Source organism: Dermacentor andersoni, chromosome 7 (assembly GCF_023375885.2).
Source record: "Dermacentor andersoni chromosome 7, qqDerAnde1_hic_scaffold, whole genome shotgun sequence".
Taxonomy (NCBI): Eukaryota; Metazoa; Arthropoda; class Arachnida; order Ixodida; family Ixodidae; genus Dermacentor; species Dermacentor andersoni.
The window spans coordinates 156,637,666-156,661,142 of record NC_092820.1 but is presented as its reverse complement, the minus strand read 5'-3'; the positions used below and the strand labels follow the sequence as shown (position 1 = coordinate 156,661,142).

General features: G+C 44.3%; 1 protein-coding gene across 4 annotated transcripts in view; it reads right to left on the bottom strand.

Annotated features, from left to right (window-relative positions):
- LOC126533501 (HEAT repeat-containing protein 5B) overlaps window positions 1-23,477 on the bottom strand; it is a 61,974-nt gene that overhangs the window by 1,977 nt on the left and 36,520 nt on the right. For 3 of the 4 annotated variants that reach the window (XM_055071936.1, XM_055071939.1, XM_055071937.2), the window contains 17 exons: window positions 22,220-22,459; window positions 20,465-20,719; window positions 19,162-19,265; window positions 18,977-19,054; window positions 18,796-18,864; window positions 17,285-17,458; window positions 16,747-16,957; window positions 15,447-15,731; window positions 13,151-13,313; window positions 11,130-11,245; window positions 8,758-9,057; window positions 8,244-8,489; window positions 7,403-7,426; window positions 5,082-5,230; window positions 3,015-3,237; window positions 1,677-1,822; window positions 760-961 (listed from right to left, as the gene is read on the bottom strand). In XM_055071936.1, the coding sequence (XP_054927911.1) occupies window positions 785-961; window positions 1,677-1,822; window positions 3,015-3,237; window positions 5,082-5,230; window positions 7,403-7,426; window positions 8,244-8,489; window positions 8,758-9,057; window positions 11,130-11,245; window positions 13,151-13,313; window positions 15,447-15,731; window positions 16,747-16,957; window positions 17,285-17,458; window positions 18,796-18,864; window positions 18,977-19,054; window positions 19,162-19,265; window positions 20,465-20,719; window positions 22,220-22,459 (2,960 nt within the window). In that variant the 3' untranslated portion in view covers window positions 760-784. The remainder of the gene's footprint in view (window positions 1-759; window positions 962-1,676; window positions 1,823-3,014; window positions 3,238-5,081; window positions 5,231-7,402; window positions 7,427-8,243; window positions 8,490-8,757; window positions 9,058-11,129; window positions 11,246-13,150; window positions 13,314-15,446; window positions 15,732-16,746; window positions 16,958-17,284; window positions 17,459-18,795; window positions 18,865-18,976; window positions 19,055-19,161; window positions 19,266-20,464; window positions 20,720-22,219; window positions 22,460-23,477) is intronic. The other variant, XM_055071938.1, reaches the window with a different exon arrangement.

Below are 23,477 nucleotides of genomic sequence, written 5' to 3'. Positions count from 1 at the left end.
ACTTCAATGACATGGTCTTTGTAATTAATGTCCTTGCAAAGGCATTATACTAATGCCTGCATTCTGCTGTGCTGAAGCTAGGCCAGCTAAAGCCTAACAAGCAATGCCCCCTGAAGTCTAGCCAAGTTCCCACGTATTCACAAAATATGGCACAAAGGCTCGCTTAATAGAAAAGAAAGGGGATGCGAGAGCAGCCAGTCTTAAGTCAGCAACTTGCCAACAAACAAAACTCTCTTATCGCACTTGAAGAAGGGGTACCGATGGGCCAAATTTTCGTTAATCACAACCATATGAAACCAACATGCAATGAAACCAAGGCAAGCGTAGGGTAAGGCACTTGCTTTTTAAAATTGTAATGTAGAAATGATAAGATAAAAAGAAGTGAAAGTGGACAAAAGAAAACTTGCTGCAGGTGAACCACCTGAAATCCAAGTCTTCGCTTCATGCGTGCGGCGCTCAGACCAATCGAACTACTATAGCGCTGTTTTCCTGTCCACGTTTTTGGGTATTATACGTGTACTAGATTTAGGCCTGTAACTGTTAGCCAGAACCACAACGCACGGCCATGGCGACGGATGTAGAACATCCTTTCTACAGCAGGCATTGCATAGTACATGAACTTGCACAGTACGTGAAGGCAACTGACCAATAAACCCCGATTTATCATTTCTACATTTCAATTTAAAAAAAAAGAAATAATTTTCCCTAAGCTTTTCATGTTTTTGATTGTCTGTTGGCTTCATATGATTCTTATCGCACCTGTCATGCGCAGTGTCGGCATGTCTCAGCCAGTGAAGTTGCTGAAGTCCGTTTTCAGCTTGATGCTGGGAGCACTTTGGTTGTTTGGGATTGTCTTCGGTGTCTCCGGTCTTTCACCCTCGGGACCTCTGCTGCCAGACCGCACTGCACTCTCAATCTTGGACTTCAGCTGGGGCAACCGGCCAATGACTGCGCGAAACTCCTGCAAGAACCATGATGGTTGACTTGTTCGCAGTGCCGGGTGCTTATACAATGATGCAACAAAATCACAAGCAGCTAATAAAATATGCCAATTGTCCGAGCAACAGCACTGATTTCTTGAAATTACTTAGCGTTGTTTACAAAAGAATCCATAAACAGCAATAATACTATGTACATGCTTCCTTTCGCCGAAATTTCAATGTAGACATGACACTGAGAAATGCATATAAAGAATAAAAGGAATGTACATTTAATTTAATCTAAACACACTTCTCATGACTTTATGTCTCCATTTTTTTTTGCCTCATTTCCCATGTTCACAATGCCTTTACCTATCACTAGTGCAGAGGTTCGTGCGTGCTCCCCACAAACTGTAAAAGGGGATGCATTAGAACATCTGCATAAATTCCAGCATGCGTACTCGGGCTTCATAAAAATCCTACCCTTTCAGAGATGCCACACTGCACAAAATTTCGGAGGCCAACAGCCAACACAGGGTTAAATGTGTATAAAAGGACACGGGTGGAAAGAGGTGCAGGAGTACATATTTTTGGCTTAGTTGGTTCGTTGCAGTAATTGAGGTCGTAGTGCTGAATTGAAAACGAACAAGATGACAGGAGGTGCCCTATGAATAAGTAGTGCACGCCCTGTTGTCTTTCTGGCTTGTGACAATTCAGTACTATGACCTCAATTACTGGAAAGATGTGCCACTGTACCTGTGGATACTGGGGTCCGACTCGAGTGAGACGGCCGAGAGCTGCCTGGTGAAGCTTCCTCCTGGCGGTTGAGGCAGCTGGGTGAGTCACAGGGTCCAGCAGCAAGTTCACTAGCACGGGCACATACAGCAGCATCATGTGGGCCTCTGCAATTCAGAAAGGAGAGCCGATCTACAATTAGAAACAGTGTGGTTCAAAAATACTGACAAAGGGCAAAACTTGTCACGCAAACCACATGAAAATGAAATGAAAGACGTTCCCCCCAAAAAGCGATGCAAATTGCGCCAAGGAAACCGACAGCCCCAGAAGCCAAGGAGAGCACGAGATAAATAAGGGCAAATAATGTGTGTTTGGTTTGTAAGCAGACTTTACCTTCCTGGTTTACATTGGGCTGAACACAAAGAAAGACAAATGCAACCTGTCACCAAAGCTACTGAACTCGTAAATTTCACATGGTGCATGCGGTGCTTTAGAAATTGAGCTACAGCGGTGGCCATCATTCTCCATACTGTCATGGGCATTTGTGTGTACAAGCAACCTAGCCTTTAAGGCACCCCAGCAAAACTTCTTGTGAAAGGCGTGAAATGGGTCTGGTAATTAAAAAAAATTCTTGTCACAAATATTTCTTAAATGAACAACTTTTGAATGTTCACTTCATGAACAGAGTTTGCCACAGAACTGATTTGCCACTGAATGAAAAGCGTTATCAGCATGCTAATATGCTAATGTATGCTAATGATGCTGCATCATTTCCAATTCATCCAACTTGATTAAATAATCCACGGTTATTGGGAAGGTTGTGAAGATCAGAAACGGACGACAGTGTGGAAGTATAACTTCTCTCCGTTGAAGACATGCCTTCATAACATCGTCTATAGTTGTGTAAGTGAATAGCTGGGCCTGTCGGCACATACTGTTGCGCTAGCGCTCTGGGGCACCTGAAAGTTAAGGTGCTGTGGTGAAGCACTCGGGAAGGATTCTCCTTGTCTTCTCCCACTGCCCTCTGCCCTTGTGGCAGCTGCAGCAAACAAGCACTACCTAAATGTCCTCACTGCAACAAATGAAAGCCTTCAAGTCCGTCATTCCTTTTAAAAAATGAATAGCTTTCTAAAGCGTTTGGCTATTAGCTGACACTGACAATCATTGTCGATGGTTCCCGAACAATTCTTTTTTTCCCGTTTTTACTGCACGAAAGTCAAGTACTATATTGCACCCGTGCAGTACCAATGCCAAACCGTGCTCCAGCATCACTGCACCAAGCGTTCATGCGGGGATGAGCTAACACGATTGTGTGGCATGACCCTCTACTTCAAGGAACAAAAGAATCGGGGGGCTCACTTCCGTCGGTCGGTGCCGCCGCTAGGAGCGTCTCCAGGGTCTGAAGGCACTCCAGCGCAACATTGAGGCGTAGGTCACTTCCTGTGGAACTGCCAAGGTTGTCTGCACAGTGAAGAAGCGTCTCCACCACTCTTGGCCCCAGGCTATGGATGTATGGCGTTGAGATTGATCGATCTTGGTGTTGGAAGATGGACCGCAGGGTCTGGACGCACCATAACTGGACCTAGGGATCACATAGAACGAACAGTTCTTGTAGCTCCAGCATCACTTACAGCGGGAATCCCATTGTATTGAGTATTTTTTTTTATAGCTTTGCAGCGTAGCATAGCATGGAAATGCATAGCACAGCACAGCAAACCGCCGCACATGTACTGCTGTGATTTGTGACAGGACCTTGGATGGCAACACCTGTCTGTGAACGTGTTGTGCACCACGCAATGCCAAGAAGTATGCGAATGCAGTGAAAGTAATAACATGCAGCCCATGAATATTTTAGGAAAATTAAAACCGCAGCAATCCTGCCTTTAAGCATTTAACTGAAGCATGTTGTGCTTTTCTTATCTTCGGTTGCATAACTACAGCATCTTCTGAACAAGCACTTTGAAAAATGAATGAGAGCCGAGTCTTGAGTCCCTCAATCTTTTGCTCCCAAGCAAATGTACGAGAGTTCACGGGAAATTTCTCATTCAATAGATATGCTGCACGTGCGAAATTGAAGTAGAAAATTACTACAGGACTGTGTTGCTAGCTGAAACGTATATGTGAATTTGTGAAGTCGCACATGGCTTTTCAGCTATAACTTGGCAATCTCAATGCTGATCTTCAAAAGTGAGGGGGTGGGGAAGCAGGATTGCAAGAAAGGGAAGATGAATACAATTCAAAATACTGCTTATCTTGTGTCTCTTGTTTCCTGTAATATTCTCCTCTTTTTTTTTATATGTTCAGTCATCACGATTACATAACGACTAGCCCAATAAGAAACACCAGCGCTAACAGGCAGGAGAGTTAATCAGACCATGATAATTAAACATTTTATGCCCAGCATAGTATGGCAGCTTAAGTCACTTAGATGCCACATAAAGTGTTTCATAGAGTAAGCTTTGCTGTTGCCATTTAATGTCACTTTAAGGGGATGCCATTTAAGAGGAAGGTTTAGCTTGCGAACTCCTATCGCACTATGAGAACTATGGGAACTCCTACGGGAACAAAGAAATTGATTTTCTCAGCAACCACCGTGCTGATTTTGATAAAGCTTCTGGCATTTAAAAGAACAAGTTGAGATCTAGTGACTGTAGGAAGCAGATTTTTTATTTAGGCTGCCAGTTTATCTTAGCAAAGTTTTTGAAAATTGGAGAATTTCAAGAATTTACCAAGTTTACAACTCAGTAACTCTGCAATGAAACACAACATCACAGTTCTATAAAGTGCACCCGATAATACATCTAAAGCAGGCAAAATTGATGTATTATACAGCACTCTGAAATATATAGCTAATCTGTGAGCAGGACTTCTGCAAAGCTCTCATAATCATTGTAACTGTTTGAAGTGAGCTGTAAATTCATATATAAAATTTGTCCGCTTTAGATGCTCTAATGGATGCAGTTTACAGAACTGCGGTATCTTTTTTAGCGCACAATTACAGATTTGCAAACAACGTGCATCAATTTTTTTCAAACCTACCAATTTTAGGGAATTAAAGAAACAAAAACAAAAGAATTCCAAGCCCTTAATCAAAATTCTGCTTCCCAGAGTCACTATATTATTTACCTTTCTCTCTCAAATGTGGCAAATTTTATTCCTGTTGGTCCAGCAGTTGTCTCGAACAGGGTAGTTAGGGATACGAGGGAAATGGGGAGGGAAGTGGAATGACACACGTCATCACATGGATTGGTTGGAGGATTGTTCACAGCGAACGAGCCGAACATGAGAAACGAGACACTAGTATAAGCCCGTTGCCGCAACAAAGTCTTTTATAAAAGCAAACGTAGGCTGAGATGGTGCTTATGTGAAGACCCACGATGAATGCACAAGGGGGCTGAAGCCTGTCAAGCACACAAAGGAACCCACCATGTCCTCCTTGAGCAGTCCGTGCTTGAAGAGGTTGATGCAAGGGTACTGGAGGTTGGCCACTTGAACCACTTCTTTGGGTGCATTCAGCACAAACATAGCGATGGCCAGCAGCATAGAGATGTCATCCAGTTTGCCCGTTTCCTCACCTGTGCCCAACATGACACGCAGATTTGCATGATGGTGGCTATAGTGCCTTGCGTTTCCTTATCACCCTAACAACCACAGACATCATTAGACAGTTTTAGTTTAGCGTATGGTATACCATTGCGAACGCTACAAAATAGCGGGTCATCACTGCGTAAGCGCAGAACGCTAAACGACCCAAAGCGCATAGCGTACGCACGCTATTTCTCAGATTTAGCATTAGCGTCTTTGCATGGTTTGTGGAGTTTGCGTGAAACATGGTGGAGGTCCAGGCTGCCTGCTTCGAATTGAATTTGGCGTTGCTTTTGTAAAATGCACTTCGTTCGTAGCAGATGACTGTGTAAACGGCTTTCGCTTAGTCTCAGGCTGCTTAGACGACAGAGTATTATGGATAACCCTGTGGTGTTTTCAAGATCGCTTCCCGTTTCTAACGAGTCGAAGCCTAATGAAAGAAACGTTTGAGATGTCAGCGCCACCTATCGCTACAGTCGGGAGATAGCCGTAACGATGGCACATGACCCCTGATATCTGAGGATCTCGCAGGCCAGCTAAAGCTTCCAAAAATGTGCATTGCTTAGCATCCGCTATACTATAGCGTACGCTATAGTTGTGTATGCTAAACTATAACTGTCTATTAAACAAAAAATAAATATAAATGCATGCTAAGATGTGTTTATCTAGTATTCTGCTTGCATATGCTCACTCTTGTTATACAACCAGCTGGGTGAGCAATGTATTATGTCATCATGCCCATTTGTGTCACGGATCCTCAAATGGAGCTGCAAGTCACTGTCAAGCTTGATATTGAACAGCAGGAATCAGCAGCTGCTGAAACTCTGCTGAGCCTCACAGTTATGGCTGTGCTTAAAGAGTACTGGTATGCATATATATGGAGTAGCACCTCGTTGATGCAATCCCATTATGTACGATTTCTCTGTGCCAATGTTTGCAATTGAGAACACAGAAAAATGGCCTAGTACAATTAGGCCTTTTTTAACCAGTTTGTATGTTCCCAGAAAACAAAGTTTCTCGGCACTAACGTTCAGTATGTTGCCAAAGTGTGATTGTGTGATATGTTTCCTGGCCGCTAGGTCCCATGTATATGAGCAAAGGTGCAAGGCGCACGCGACCGAGAACGATAGTCGCCTGCCATAGCAGTTTCCCACAATACTCGCCCGCCCATCTCACGTGAAAATGCTGGCGCGCACTCAGTTTCCTAGTTCGGTACCAGTAAATCTCCTCGCGATTTATTGCACATCGCATTCACAGCCATCGCCGCCGGCCTTACTACGATAAGCATCTTAACCCATCTGTTTCACAGCGAGTGGGGCGTAGTGTCATAGCTTACTGCATGCCTTTAACAGGTGATAACCCAAACGCATTGCCATTCCCTGCTACTGGTGGCACAAAGTGTCATGTTTCCTTCTGGTGGCATCATATTCCCTAGTTGCCCACCAGCTCGATTTCGTTTCGGTTTTACGTCGCCATCTTAAAATGACACATAATACGAAAACAATAATGAGCGTCTCGGGTCACTTGGCCTCCACTACGTGTGTCGGCGTTTCGTGCCGCAGTGATTCGTGAGTGGGCCCGACAAAACTTCCTGCCAAAATGTCCCAGTTGAAGAATCTGCCGGCCAGGCCAAATTCGAGGAGTGCGAACGTAAGCTTGCTGATAATGCGCATATCAGACTACACACCAACTCGGTGTGTGTTGGTATCTTGCGGTGAAATGATTCGTGCAACGCTTCGCTTTGCGTAGATGTCAACCACAGTTGAGTCAATTTTTTTAGTGACTTTTGATTGTACATTTTCCTGGTTAGTACATTTTTATTTTCTCGCATTTTTCCCGGAAACGTATGAACGAGGTTCTACTGTACAATTTAGGCAGAATGATACCACAGGGGTCATTCAGTATTTTTCATATCACAGCAATACAAGAGCTGGTATAGTTTGCATAGACCCACTGGGCAGATAGATGCAATGTTCACACTACAGGGTTAGGAGATTAAGAAGTTTTCTGCATGCAATAATCACCTTAACCAGCATCCAGTTGGCTCGTTAATTAATTGCAGCTCCATTAAGTTAATAAATTCCACCTCTATGTGACAAAAGATCTGCCAATTACAGAAACGCTTGGATGTGTGTTTCATTGGTTGAAGAAAACCTGCTTACCCATTTTGAGCCTGAGCTCAATTCCTTAAGACAGCATGCAAAAAACACAATGCAACAAATGAGAGGTGCAACATGCTCTAAACACAGAAGAGGCAGGGGCACTCACAAAAGTGGCACTTGGTACTACGTATGAATAAATGGGCTCAATGCGTTCGAATTGATGTTGACACGGCACTAAGGCGCACATTTATGCTGACTCTGCATTCATTGCCGTTCATTTGCCTTTTGTTTATAAGTAGTGCGATATTCTTAAGCTAATAACAAGCAGTTGTGGTTAATACACACAATAAATAGTGAATACACAATAAATGAACAAGTAACCTGACACGACTGGGAGCTCTGAAGCATAGCCTAGAATCTTAGCATACATATGTTATGGCTCATTATCAATAAAATGTAGTTCAGTTAATAATGCTACACATGACGATACACCTTCTACACAAAAAAGCCAATATGGAGAACACACACACAGCAAAAGCACCGAAGGTGCAAAAGGGCATGTTGAGCAATTCACTGTGAAGGCAAGCATGATACAGCACATTTGTTGCGCATCTTTCCTATCATCATCCTTTTGCGCTGTCCAAGATACTAAATCTACTACACTCCCTTTAGTACAGACACGAAGGAACCAGAAATGTAAAAAAATCTGCTTGGCTTATCACAGACTCAGCTTAACTGATGTATACAGCATCTACAGGAACTGCACAACAGTTCCCAATCTGTTCATCTTGCACAAGAGTTTGCATTCACTAGGTTCATTTCATATGATATTCGGTGCTCAATACAGTAAAACAGCAAGTGCGTTTTGTTGAGGAGGAAAAGGAATGGCCCAAGAGCTCACTGGTCTTGGTGAAGTCGATGATGCGGGACAGGGTGCTTCGCAAGAGAGCCACCCACTGCTTGGAGTGCTCGGTATTCTGGTGCAGAGGCAGCAGGGCTAAAGCCTTGAGCCCCTGAAGGACTGAGTTCACAGGTGCCATGGTGACCACCAGGCCCCCCGTGGAGACTGGCTGACCGGGCTGGACGGCCACCTCCTTGAGCACACTCGTCAGAAGAAACAGGATGGTGGGAACCACCGTCATGCAGCCTGCGCCACATCCAGGCAGGGGATCAGAAAAAATAAATAAATAAATAAATAAATGAATAAATAAATAAATAAATAAATAAATAAATAAATAAATAAATAAATAAATAAATAAAAAACATTGCACCCAACTTGTCATACGAATTGTAGGCTATGTGAATACAGCAATCAAACCTTGTTATGCAATTATGAAATGCGTAATTCAAGCTGGAAAATGCGCTGTTGTGGCCCCTTTAAATCACAAATGTTGATGGAGGCACGTAAACCTTACCGGCAGGAGAGCAGAGCTGGGGCAGGTCTGCGACGACTCCCAGAGCGGCAGCTATGAGCTGACCCGACTCCGAGTCGAGTGCCCGGGAGCCCAGCGCCCTGTGCCGTACACCATGCAGCGCCGAGGACAGCTGCGGGCTGAGCTGGGGCAGTTGCCGCACCAGCAGGCACAGACACACCTCTAGCAGGGCGTGCACCACTGACTGGCCGGCCACTAACTCCCCACTCTCGCCACCTTCGCCCACAGTGGCCAGCACTGTCTCGGCCAGGCCGCGGGGCTCCTGATTCGCCGGGGCCACCTCTGCAAGTGAAAAATTGCGAACAGCTTCAGTTTCTGCAGCGTTATGTGGCAAAAAACTGGTTAGTGCTATGCTGTCAGTTTGAACATGCAATCCAAGGTAATAATGTCAAATGCACTTACATTTACTAGATTCTGACGTGAGTTCGATTTTCACTGCTACAACTGAAAATTGCAGTCTTCGATTGTAGCACGCACCCCGGTTTTCGTACTTGAAGAAAAATTCAAAATGCGATGCCTTTCATTGTTCACTCTTTTTATGTTAAGAGACAGTAATGGCAACTTCTTTTCATTTGCTTATTGTATTGGGCTACAGTAGAATGAACATTGCTTATTGTCGCTCTTGAAGTCCTCCTTATCACTACCAACCGACCAGAGCCTCTCGTCTTCGGTGCTGCTTGTAGCAATTGGGATACTGTATTTCTTAAATTAAATGCTTTGAATACCATGGCAGCCTAACTATAGTGTTTAGAAAATAATATAGCATAACAAACTTGTGGAAAAGGCACAGAGCTACTGCAGCTTCCACAGTTGCAGTGATGTGTGGATTGGATTGGAATTACAGAAACATTAAATGCCAATGGTGATAGCTTGCAAGTAAAGCAGTTTCTGTTTCGTAATCACACTAAACGTGTAAATTATTTTTTAGCAAATGTTTTACGAAAAAAAAAAGGAAAAAAGAAAATGCGCATTAGAATAGAGTAAATACAATACTTAGGCAAATGTGAAACATTAATCAGCACATACTTGTTAAAGAGGGACTGAACATGGAGGAGGCAGTAGGGTGTTTTGATTTTAATCGTCTGACAGCAGTGGCTATGGCCGAAAGAGTTCACTGAGGGACTATGTCGTTCACACTGATGGCACATAATACTACCAGGGTGAATATCCAACTCTGTCATGTCTTTGCAGTTCTGGAGAAAGGTGGTCAGTTCTTATTCATTTACCTATCCACTCTTGCAGTATAATGCAGGGTGGGAATAATACAAGGATTCTCCTCAATTAAACTCTACTGCTTTATTATCATTCACCACCCTCTACCAGCTGATCATGATAATGGGAACAGAGTGCCGTTTAGACCACTGACAAAACATGAAAAGGATTGTAATAAGAATTGTAATATAATCAAAATTATCTTGATTATCTCAACAACATAGCCATGACTGGTTGTAAGTACAATGTAAAAAATGCCAATAGATAGTATGCCTACTCTATTTGTCACAGATTTGTTACCCCATAAGGTGCCCTGACCAAGGACCATACAAACATTTTGAAGTCGCAGCTTTTGTTACAAATTCAGTTTCTTCTTCAGTTGTGTGCTAATTACAGGCCTGAGATTACCTTCTGTTGCACTGAAACAGTCAAGTCACTGAGGTCCTATCACAGTACAAAACACAGCACAGCGTTCCTCGCCCCCTGAGCTACACATACACGGACTACTTAAATCTCTTGTTGAAACACTGGCTCTAGCGTCATTTCTTGTTTGACTACTGCCCATCACTTGAAGACTCCATCTGCCAGTGAACTTGTCTTGCTTGAAGGTACCATAAAATATTGACTCGTGTGTTTCGTTGTACTTTCCATTTTTCACCTTTGACAAGTGATTGAGGTTATGTTTTTGCTCGTGGGGAAAAAAAGAATAACACAGGCTCTCAGTACCACACAGTTCCTTTGTTCCCAGTGTAGTTACCTCTAGAGTTGCCACACTGGTGTGAATGGGTCAGTCTCGGTCACAGTACAAACAGGCATCATTCACTACTTAGCTTATGCTGCCTTGTGCACTCTGATATGCCACACAGATGGAGCTAACACCTCACAAGGTGGCATTACAAACCGCACCTTCTCAAACAAAGCTGTGGACAATGAAATTCTATGTTTCATGAACCACCACAAAATGCAACAAAGATGATGCATTAACATAGTCCAATGTGAAACTACTCTATTTTAGACACCTGGCGTTCCAATATTTCGAGCTTGGAAGGTGCGGCAACAGTGCGAAAAACGAGAACAAGGGCATTTTTTGCAGTATTTAGAGCACCGACTGGTAAAACAAGGCAGCAGGTGGAAGCTCTCACCTCTCAATTTTTGCTTTCGTTCAGCATCGTAAGACTCTTGCCAGGCCGCCACAATGAGCTTGGCTATCTTCATAACCATCAGCTGACACTCCGCACTGTCCCTGGCAAGCAACATCCTGCAGTGACAAGGTTAGATGCATGCTAAGCAAAAGCAATTACCGCGCTTTACAATTTCAACAATGAACCGGAAACATCTATGCAAGCTTCTGACACAGAGAAAATGTGCAGAGTGAAAAAAAGAAAAAAATGAGCAGCATGGCTGTAAGCACGCATCTACACCCCTATGAGGGCCACAAAGACCTTCGGAACGAAATCGATTTTACACATTCCCGGCTTGCTGCTTCTACACGTACAATTCCTGCGATGAAAACGGGAAGATAGAAGCCAAATTCTTATGTGCACATAACTAAAATTTAATCAATGACGAAGGGCAGAATAATATAGCAATTCAAAGAACTGTGTGAGATGTTTGTTAACAGAGCATTTACAGGGCAATTTCAGGTATTCACAGGATTTTGTCCTTGCTATATGAAAAGTAATGCTTCACAGATCCTGCAACAACGGCAGTGTGTGCTTCCTGCCACGACTATTCAGTGGCTGTGACATTCCTGCTCAGCAATAGGTCGCCGAATCACATTCAGGCTGGGCAGCGACAGTCCAACTGGAGCAGAATGCAAAACTGCTTATTTCTCAAGAGCCGAGTTCATGTTAGGGAATCACAAGTAGACAAAAATTAATCTAGAGATCTCTGCTGTGGCTTCTGTCATAGCCCAGCACAGATTTGGTACACTTAAACATCCACAATTCTTATTTACTATTTAGTCTATATGTATCAGTGAGTTGTAAGCAGCGATGCAGGGGCTGCCTGCAATAAATTACCTTCGGGAACTCTAGCGATGCAGTCATTTAGCTGCCTAGAATGATGGCGTATTATACAGATTTGTCCAATTGTTGTGTTTGGGGCTTCACACATTCTTTCAGCACGATTTATTACAATTTGTGTTTTTAAGTCTTCCAGCAATTTTATTTTTGTGAACACATGAAGGCAGTAAGATGCTAGTATGTGCACATTCATAACCGTAGTGAATTTTTGCATACAGAATGCAATATTTTGTTGAAGATGATCCATTTACAAAGTCGCAAGGCAGCCGTCTGACATCAGAAAGACGAAGTTTTATCAAATCCACGGACTGTCAATCATTGCCATGCTGAACCGCCATACTTGCAGCTCCGGTCGACGCAAGCGCCAGACATCCCACACTTCATCCCTCTGCCTTACAACTACATAGTCACTTTGTAAATTGATCATTTTTGACAAAGTACAGCATTACAGATGCAACAACTCACAATGGTTATGCATTTGCGTGCAGCGTCTTACTGGATTCATGCATTTAGAAAAAATATGATTACTGTGAAATTTAGGAACACAAACCATAATAAATAATGCTGCAATAATGTGTGAAGCATGATGATTAGACAAATCTATGCGTACTACCTGTCATTCTCATGATTGCTGAATGATCGCACTGCTACAGTTCCCTGCAGTAAATTTTGCAGGAAATATTTTGGTAGGCTTAGAACTTATGGATGATTCCCATTCACTCAGAGAACTTGAAGTTTACACCACTTAGGGCACACCTTGTCCCAAAACAATAATCGTCATCTATCTTGCATGCCTTTCATTTCTCTAATGCTGTGTGCCCAGTACTTCCAGGTCACGGATGGCAAGTAGAAAGAGACTGTCCTCTCCCTCTCTCCCACCCTTTCTCCAGCCAGCAAGCACTTCTGATGCTCCTGACTGCATGTCTCCATGGCCCACAACCACAGAGACTCCTGCTAGACCCTTGGAACATTCATGATGTAGCGGCACATATAATAGACGCAGACGAAAAAAAGGGGTAAGACAAGCACCTGTGCCGTCCATTCGTTTTAGTCTGCGTCTCTTATTTGTCCTGCCACATCACAAACGCAATCCAGCTTGCTACCAGTTTTCTATTCTTGCAATGTGTGAAGAGCCACACCTGTGGAGAACGTGACAGAGCTCCACCGAGAGCTGCAGATCCTTTCCCAGGATCTCAGTTGGCAAGGGGTGGCTCAGAAGCTGGTATAATGCTTGCAGGCAGATGGGAACGCACTCGGGCGTGTCGGACACTCGCTGCCCGCACAGGGCCTCCATGCATATGCCTGGAAGAGACGACAGAGAACAAGGCATCAACACGGCAAGCATCTGCTGCTGCTTCACGGGGACCCAAGTCGGCATCAAAACCAAACAAGGCTGAAAGAAAGCACTACCTATGTTTCATTTTCCGTTAGAGGGACACTGCAGGCAAATCAGGCTAGATTCATACATAATGGTGACACATTCATTTCTAAAACAAAACATACCATTAGGAAAGCAATTTGAGGCGAAGCTTTTGAATTTACCTCATCTTTACCGTCATAGCAGCATTCTTTTCATCCTTGTTTTGGGCTCCTGTACTACAATAAGAGCCTGCAAAAGTGGCCAAGTTGAATCCTTTTCTTACTTGTACTGTTTGATTAATCGGAATTATTTTTACCCATAGGAACTAAACTCCCATCAGCTGGTCACAATGCCACAATATCTGAGGTCACCAGGCTTGGGAACTTGAAAGTGAAGGTTATGCCACCATCCACCTTCTACATTTGCTTATTCTCCAGGTAAACCAGATTTCTACTTTCGCTACCCACCGCAGCATCTCAGTGGCCATGGCATTCTGCTGCCAAGCGTGAGGCTGCGGGTTCAACTCCCCGCCACCATGTTCCTACGGGGGCTGAACGCAAATACACTTGTGCACCATGTCTTCAGAGCACGTAAAGATAGGACGTCTTTAATGTGCACCAGTTGGTCAAAAATTTGGAGGACGCTTAAGCGTCAAATTTAAGAGTGGAACGCGATAGCATTCAAAGAACCCTGACTGCTTCTCACACTTCCCGGCAACTGCAATGTATGTAACTGTAATGTTTACCGGGAAATGCTCAAGGCGAACACTATGCACAAAGGCAAGCTTTCTGGTAAAAATGCAGCCTCTTGCATGGGTTGCGATGCGGTGGAGGCGAGCACCATCTGGAAGTGTTTCAAGGAAGTAGGGGCACCACTACATGGACTTCACACATCAAGATATTCACGTGCCGGTGCGTGCAAATGGTGGATGTTGTCGGCGGTCTATGAATTGTAGAAACGGTGAAAAAGGGCTTTGTTTGAGTTTTTGCATAACAGAATGATGTTTTCTTGCATATTCAAATTACAATCTGAGAGCTATCATGTCTGTAGGTTGTGTGTAAGTTGTACTTTATGATTTTCTACGTATTTTAGCTTGAGAAATGCAATTAGTTCAGTAGGTTCCTTGCCCCACATGGAGGGCCTGGGTATAGGTGGTTTGAAAATCTTTTTGCCGGAGGGACGTCCGATGCCAACACTAGGTTTTTATGTGACCGGGGCCCTTAAGGCTATCGCGTTAAAATTAATTAAAAGACTTCACTAAGGACTCCCCATAGCCCACTGTGCAGCTCTGGGACATTAAACCCCAACAGTTGAATTTACGCTCCCCTTTTAGTAAGAGAAGTTTAAGGGATGCTATTTCAAATGCGCAATCAACCCGTCTGGTCTGAACTCGTAAATAAGTAAAAGCCTACGGCACAAACGTGCAGAACAAGATAAGCTGTAAGCCTAGTGCTGTCAATGAGAGCAACAGTACTTTCTTTGTGTCGAGCTTTACCCACCCATATTCAACATTACCTGTTCTTCAAAATCTGCAGTTTTCATAACCCCTTCTACGCTATAGTACATTATAATCAGGAAACACAGGTAAAATACATAGCGTTACTTTTAAACAATGCAGGTGATGTAGGAAAAAGATCATGAAGGCCACTTGTTTCGCATGCAATAAAGATTCATGCAATATTCAGCCATGACTTTGTCTTTCTCCAAAGGAGCCGTTTTGTACAGCAAGTTGTACAAAACAATGTGGGTGCGTGTAGCGCTGGATCAAGGCAGCTGCAAAACGCATGCACACCAGAAAGAATTTATCTTCTTTATGTGTTAATGCAGTGCGTGTATTGTTGTTGCCTCAGAATAACATGGCACTGTTATTAGTCAAGCCAACATGTTTAATCTAATCGTTTGACTTATTATGAGCTCACAGATTATTAGTTATGCCGACATGTTCAGTCTAGCAGTGTATTATTACGGGCTCACCGTAGTTCAGATCCAGCCCATACTAAAGCTTTACGCTGCCAAGCCCTATTCAAAGCCTTCTAACGTGTCAGGTGGTGTAAGCAAGTAAACCGCAGACTTACCAAAGAGCAGGTAGAACCAGTCACGGTTGATTTCCTGGGGTGTCTGAGACTGTGAACTGCGAGACAGGTGCAGGAATGATGCTCCCCCGCGTAGTCCTCCTGTCCCTAGGCCGTCCGGTGGCGCCTCTTGGTGCAGACCACCTTCAAAGCCACCACCTTGTGTCAGCCACAACGATGCAGCGTGCAGAATAGGCGGCCATGCGTCCCGGTAGTGGGGTCTTGCTGACTCCACCGTGTCGGAGGTGTAGAAAGCACCGCCATCATGAGGCAACTGGCTTGAGAATTCTGCGAAAGACGAGATCGTGTCTTCTAAAATATCTAGAAAGAATTGTGGCGTTGGCCTCTATGGCACAGCTCCAAAATATCTGTGAGCCCATTGTGTTGCCTGCATAAGCGACCTTACGATTCCTTGCAACACATGCTGCAGGCAGTGTTTAAAACATGGCTGCCATGACATGTTTTCGGCTGTGCAAATTCTGCTGGCTCCTGTAGCCAGTAAAAGTCATGCCTTTGAGATCCGCTTCTGTTGCTAAGAGGAAGCCACCACTGCGGCATAGATTTGGACACCACCTACTGCAGCATTCAGGCCTGGCATTTCTGTGAGCTGTTGCTGACAGCTTTTATTTGTGGTCTGAATCGGGCACTTATCTAAGATTCTGGTTATGGAGGGCGACACAAAAGCTCTCCACCGGTGGGGTATTGTGCAGCACATTGTTGTAGGAAGCTTGCCACTGGTGTATTTGTTTGTTAAGAACAAGCGCATTTTCGCAAATTCCACAAGTGGCCGGAAATAGTTGCGTGCAGTGTACTGCCCTCCCGCACATATTGTCACAGCAAAGTACATTGTATTTACACCCTCATGACAAAATTTGCTCAAAATTTCTTAATCTGTATACACTTTTGATCTTTATACACAATTGTGTTTCCCGTAATCTGGCACAGGACGCATCGGTGCGCTATATGGCTGATGGTGTTTCTGTCACTGCACCAAGTTCACTATCTTCACAAAGTGCCAGGAATGCAGTCAATCGCATACTTCAACGCGTCTAGTGCCAAACGATGTGCAATCTTGCGAAAGCGGTCACATCCCGGAAAATGATCGCTCAAGAATGCCAACACCAGCTTGCATTAAACAAGGGACGACTACAGAAACGAAACACACAGTGCGGCTGTATATTAGCGCCCTGCGCGTCTAGTTTCTGTGGTTGTCCCTTGTCTAACCCACGGCGGTTTACCCAATCTGCAAGACAAGCTAGCCCGCATTTCCGTTTCGGCGAAGTTGTGACACCAGCTGGCTCACCCGCGGGAAGAGACAGCAAAGCGTGGTCCTTGAGTGCCGCCAGCCAGTAGCGGCTCAGGCAGAGAAGCTCGGGGGCGACCAGCTTCAGCAGCGACTCCCTGCCTGCTGTGTCGTCTTCACTCGCATCGCACTCCTCCTGGTCACTCGAATCGCCACAGGTACGCTTGGGTGCCCCTCTCTCATGCTCTTTCTCCATGGCAACTATGTACACCTGCAAAGACATCACAGAGGTCACTGTTAGCGATTAGTGTCTTTGGTAAATGGTCCATGCAGTGAATACTTAGTCTCCCAGCTGCATTTTTTGGCTCTGAACTATCTTTCAGGAGCATACCAGGAACAGTAAAATTAGAGGTACATTAAAGGCTCAATCTCAATATACGTGGCACTTCCTTTCTCTGATATCTTACATTTAAATTTATCGCTGCCAAGGTAAAGCGATCGTGCTAGTCTTTCGGCACAGCAAATGAACAGACACACTGATGCGAGAAAAATCTGTAACAACTACCACGGTAAACTTGGTGCCTCTGGGCCAGCTCACCTCGGCCCATGCCTTAAGGATGGCCAGTTTCTCGAGGGTGGAAGCACCCTCATTGTACAACAGCGAGTTGGCCCCCTTCTGCAGTTTGGTCAGCGATGACACCAGCAGCTGGTGGACTCGTCGAAGGTCATTCAGATCGCGTGCCACACCGCTACCAATCCAGGCACTGCAAACCTGCACATGGACAATGCATGGGGGCTCAAGGCACTTCTCTTTTCTCTCACTCCTTAGTGTTCATGAGTGGGTCCTTGCATGCTGCCATCACCATTGCGGCTGGCTCTGTGCCACATTTTGTGCCACAATGCACTACACAGACACAATACTGTTTCAGTAATCTAGCAGAGCTTGATCAGGGTCCAAGGATACTGCCATCTTTCTGAAAGAAAATGAAATTCTACCTCTTCTTGCGCTCAACGTCTTCATCGTCCAGTATAGTATGCACAATGACACAGGGGTGCGCTCAACCAAGAGGTCATTAAGCTTAAATAGGTGGCTTACAGTACCATGTAAATGTGCAAGTGCAAATCTCAAGTTACAGGCGAGGAACATGGCTAAAGTAACCGTGATCCTAAGTGAATAGATGTCTTCTGAAATTTTTTTAAGAGTTCTTGCTTTTGGTTTTTACACTATTCAAGAGTGTGCTGCAAGGTCTTGTTCAATTGGTAATATAAAAAAAAATTTGTGGCTACAACACTGAGCCTGCCTCACCTGCGTGGGCCTGATCAAAGCAACATACTTCCAAAAAAGACACTTGCAATGTAAGCAGTAGCCTGACATACTTCCATGATTCCAAAGTTAGTTTCCAAACCAACCCCATGCACGAAGCATCAACGTCGAAAGCATGATAAGACTAAGACAACATAAGAACAGTGAGCGTGCGTGGAGGCCAATAGAGGAGGCTCACCAAAACGTAACCCTTTCAGCTTCACAAATGAACCAGTACGTTTCTGCATTTCTGTCTCGCCATGCCACTGATGTACCAGTACGTCCTCCACTCCCTCCAGTTGGATGGGCGGAGTAACACGAGAGAGCTCCGAGATAGTACCACCATCTGTTTTTATATTTCATATTTGCATCTCTCTGGGTTTGCTCAGTCTGGGTTCTTGTTAGTGCACTGCGAAACGCGCATCCACAGATGGGAGGGATGGCTACTGGAACTTTGTGCACCGCTGCTGTCGTGATTTTCCATTCAAATATTCGCACCGCAGCACAAGGCCACCACTCTTGCGCGTTTCTGCCATCTGTCGTACATGTTTATAGAAAGTTTTATTTTTATTATATTTTATTTTTAACCTTGACATGGTGGTGCTATCACAGAAGCTTGCGCATCAGTACTAGAAGATGCAAAACGAAGACAGGAATGTGAGGGCCATGTTAAAAATGCATTAGACATTATGCATGTAATTTGTTTCCTTCTGCATAACTGAAAGTAGACTCAACTCCACTGAAAGAAGCCATTACATCAAGCTCTTCCTTTCACGGATGTATTGCACAGCCGTGCTATAGCATACCTGACAAGCCATGGCTGTGACGTGAGACGGTGTCTCAGGTGAGAATGCAGGACGCAGAGCTGCTCCAACCTGTTGCCAAACATTAAAACAAAAAAACAAAAACAGAAACGGGTAAAGAGTCAATGTCGGTCATCACCAAACGAGCGAGACTTGGCACTAGTGATGCATGGTAGTGACTCACCTGTGCCTGGTATTGCTCCAGAATGACGTGACCAGGAAACTCTGGCTCAGGTACTTGCGAGAACTTGTCAATGATGAGCTTTGGGAACAAAGTACAACCGTGCTCATGTCAGGCAGGTTATCTTTATGACTACGAGCATGCTGGAATTGAGTCCATTCAGAATACCAGATGGCACGTCCACTAACCTGCAACGTCTTTAACCCTTCCAGGCGCAACGGGTCGCTGTCTGAAGTGGCAGCCATAAATGCCATGCGGACCAAGTCGGAGAGGTGGAGCACTAAGAAGTCCTCTGCAAATGAAATCGAGAATGCTTGTTGGCAAAGATAACAGTGCACTTTACAGAGATTACCTAGAAAGTTCAGCATATTGTAGCTGCTGGAAGACTACTCTGCAAAATGGCTGTGTTGACAAAGAAACAGTGCAGGCATTGGCCATCTCAAAGGCAAAACTGTGAGTCGTACGCTTTACGATTAGTAATAGGGTAGGCCGTGAACTAGAAAGCGTGCCACAAGAAGAAGAAGAAGAAGAAGAAGAAGAAAAATATGTTATACAAATTACTCTGAAGTTGCAGCACACTGTTAACTGAAGTGTGAGTTTGCGCAAATGAGGTAACATGCTACAGCCAAGCCTCCCAAATAAAGTAAAAACAACATAACCAGCACTGGTGAATGCAGACTCCAAACTTGCAACATGACATTGCAGGGAACATTAAAAAAATATATATATACATATAAATAAATAGAAAGCAATGCACATCAACAGTAAACAAAATCACGAAAACCTTTGTGTACAGGCTTTTAAGAACACATATGGGATGTTTCCATTAATTTGATGTCAAATAACATTATTCCCACTCTAGTTTCATTTTTCCTGAACATGTGCAATCTCTCTCTCTCTCTCTCTTTCATTGTGACCAAAAGTGGCCTCTTATTTGTTCAATCCAACATATCCTAGAGCATCTCTACTTGTTCTCCTGTGTTCTATATTAACTGCTTTTCACTTGACTTTAGTTGGTAGAAGCAACCAAGCAAGGAGTCCAATGTAATATACGTAAATAAAGCAACAAGTACTCAAATGGCTGCACTGATATGCATATACAGTTCAGCCTCGATGTAATGTACATGGACATAACAAGATGTCACATATAATTAATTAAATAAAAAAATGTTTCTCGCTAGTATCAGCATGTAACGAATATTGGCAATAATGAAGGTATTTTTGCGTTGGATAGGGATAGGGATAAACTGAAATTGCTTAAACGGAACTGCCTCTTAAACAGAACCCCATCCTTGTGGTTGGTCGGTCCTGTACTCATGCAATTGTATTGAACTTCGTCTCTCAGCAAATGGAACTCCTGATAAACGGAACCAATTTCCCTGGTCCGTTTAAAGGGAGTCCACTATACAATGATCTTCCACTGTTTAATTTCGGGAACAGACACAAGACTTGATTAACAGCAGACCTTGAAGCATGTGTGAAAATGCTTACGTTTCGGATTGAGGGAGCGCTCTTCGCGCGCCAGGGCAAGGTCGAAGTGCGCCTTGTGACCCTCGCAGAGCGTGATGATCTTGTGCAGTGACTCGGCCGCAAACACCTTGGTGGGCCATCGTGGCCCAACGGCGGGGTGCGAGATTGGCTCCTCACCCGCTTTGATGGCTTCTTCGTCGTCGTCAAACTCGTCCGCACCTTCGGCGTCTACTTCCCGCTCGGGTGCGGCAGCGACAGTAGATGCTGATGTTGTGTCTGCAGCAATATCTCAGATGCATTGTGGCTTGTTGGGCGTACGTCACCACACGCGCACCAATTCTAAGGCTTCTTTTGTTGGTGTGACACAAACGAGACATACTTCTTGTTGAAGTCTAGAGCTAGATCTCCAGCATATCAGTAAAGCCTGTTTCCTCTCTTCATTAGGGGAACCAAGAAACTCTTAAGTTTTTTTTGTTGGCTAAAACTACAGTCAAATTGATTTATAGTGATACTGGCTTTAATAATACATTGGATATAACAATGAGCAGTCCATGCACACTTAAAATTTTATGTGTCCTTTGGCGAAATGAACTGCTTACTACAATGCTCCCATGTCGCCTTATTGGCCATAACAGTTACATGTGGCTACTGGGTGTGTGCACCAAAAGGAAAAAGAATGCGAAACCCTCAAAAAAAAAAAAAAAAAAAAAAAAGCAGCCACATTGCCACGCTTGTCTTTGTGCTGTGTACCCCACATGGCATGCCTCTGTCACATTGCCTTAACAACAAAAACAACAAAAAACAGAAAAAGAAAACAGAGGCTTGCCCTGCAGGGAACGTGGCACAAAGGGTGGTGTGGAGAAGTGGCTGCGTTTTTTTTTCTTTTCCTGGATATCGGGTTCTCTTTCTTTTTAGTAGAGACACTCAGTAGCCAGATTTAATTGTTATAACCAATAATTAGGCATGGGAACATCGTAGTAAGTGGTTTAGTTTACCATAGAACAGACACTAATGTTCACAGTGCAGCAGCTCCTCATTGTTACATCAGAGTAGTATACTGTTAAAACCAGTAACGCTATAGATAGCTTCTGCTGCACTTCTTTCTGTCTCATTAAAATGCTTAAATGTTTGTATTCACTGCTTTTTTTGAGCAACCTGGTTATGAAAAAATATTGATTATAACAATGGTATTTTCATGGCACTTGAAAACTGTTATAAGTGGGTTTGACTGTACATAAAGCCAAGAGACAATGAAGCCAAGAAAAGCACAGGGGGAAATTAACTGTACTTTATAATTGAAAAGTAGAAATAATAAGGAAAAGAAAAATTAAATTGAAAGAACAACTTCAGTCATTCACTCAGCCATTCAGTATTCAGACAATCTCAAGTCATTCAGCATTGTAGCAATGTCACTGGAAGCCTTTAGAATGATCACTACTGGTATAGCAATGAACAAAAAGTGCTGGAGCAAGCCAGAGATGATCAGAAGCTTCCACAAGTCATCCTACACCAATAGGTGATTTTAACACCTCCGTTCTGCGGCACCGTTTGGTGCATGCTTCTGACTCACTGAACAGCTAAGCAAGCATCAAAACTGAAGTTTACCATATCTCAGTAATTAATTCTTCTCTAATTTTTCTAGAAATAGAAGTATGTCAAATGACTCAGTTCGCTATTTTTCCATTTAATGTTACTCTTAACACAGCTGGTGCTGTTGTCCTACACAAAGCACATACAGGGAAATCAAAACCTCTCAAGGGACGCCGGTCACCTTACCGGCAGCTGTCAGGACATCCTTGCAGAGGCCCAGCCACTGCCCAAGGCTGTCGTCCAGCATAGCCTGCAGCATGCTGGTCAGCGAGTCGTGCAGGTGGGACACCAGCCGCGGGTCGGTCTCACGGTCGAGCAGTGCAAACAGCACGCCAGGCAGCTCGGCTTCCCAGGGCAGCGGTGCCCCCTCACTTGCCCAACGTTGACGCTGCTGCTTCTGCTGCTGCTGGTTGGAGCCACCTTTACCTGCACGCAAGGAGCCAAATTACAAAGGTCTAAAGACTTGTTCGAGGGTTTGCGGCGGCTTTTGCAGAAATAGTTCGAGGCTTTTCAAGGAATACCAAGAAGCTGACAAAGCATTTATAAAGAATAAAGCACCGTGACAGATGACAGCTTGAATACAAAACAAGTCTTAAAAAAAAGAAAGAGCAAATGCTTTTCTCTATAGCACATGGAACCAGAAAAAGGTGCTCGCCAAGCCTTTTATTGCAAAGACCGTCAACAGCCACTACAAATAAGGTGGCTCTCCACCACAAACATGCTTATAAGTTTAGATTAGCTTGACTTGGTTTAGATTGGCTGATTGGCTTGCATAAACCTTGCACTCAGGTACACAACTAAATCAACTAAGCTTAGCCGAAAGCAAGAGGAGGAGGAGGAATAAACTTTATTTGTGCACAGCAGATTTGAGACCTAGGCCTCTACCTAAATGACGGCCTCGAGCCCTTGGGCCCTGGCGGCATCTTCGGCCTGCTGGATTGCCTTGAGTTGGTCTTCCGGTGCACAGCTGAGCAACGCGGTCTCCCACTGCTCTCTGGTCTTAATTATTTTATTCTGTATGGGTGTACGAGGACAAGCCCAAACAATGTGTTGTAGGTCCGCCCTTTCTTCACAGAATCTACATCTATCCGTGTAAAGGTCCGGGTAGTAGCGGTGGTAGGCCACCGGGTTCGGATATGTATTTGTTTGTAAGAGGCGCCATGCCGTCGCTTGCCGTCTATTTAACGAGGAGTGTGCCGGGGGGAAATGGGCCCTTCCCAATTTATAGTGTTTGGTGATCTCGTTAAAGCTGGTCATCCGGTCTCTCTCCGTTCCCAGTATTTGTTGCGTGTCACCTGCTCGGCCTGTCAGTTCTCGAGCCAGGTTGTGCGCTATTTTGTTCCCGGGAAGGGAGGAGTGTGCGGGTGCCCAAAGTCCAGGATTTTTAAGCACTTTGTGAAACTTATGGGCTTTCAAGGCCTTGAAAATGGCAGTTTCTCATTCG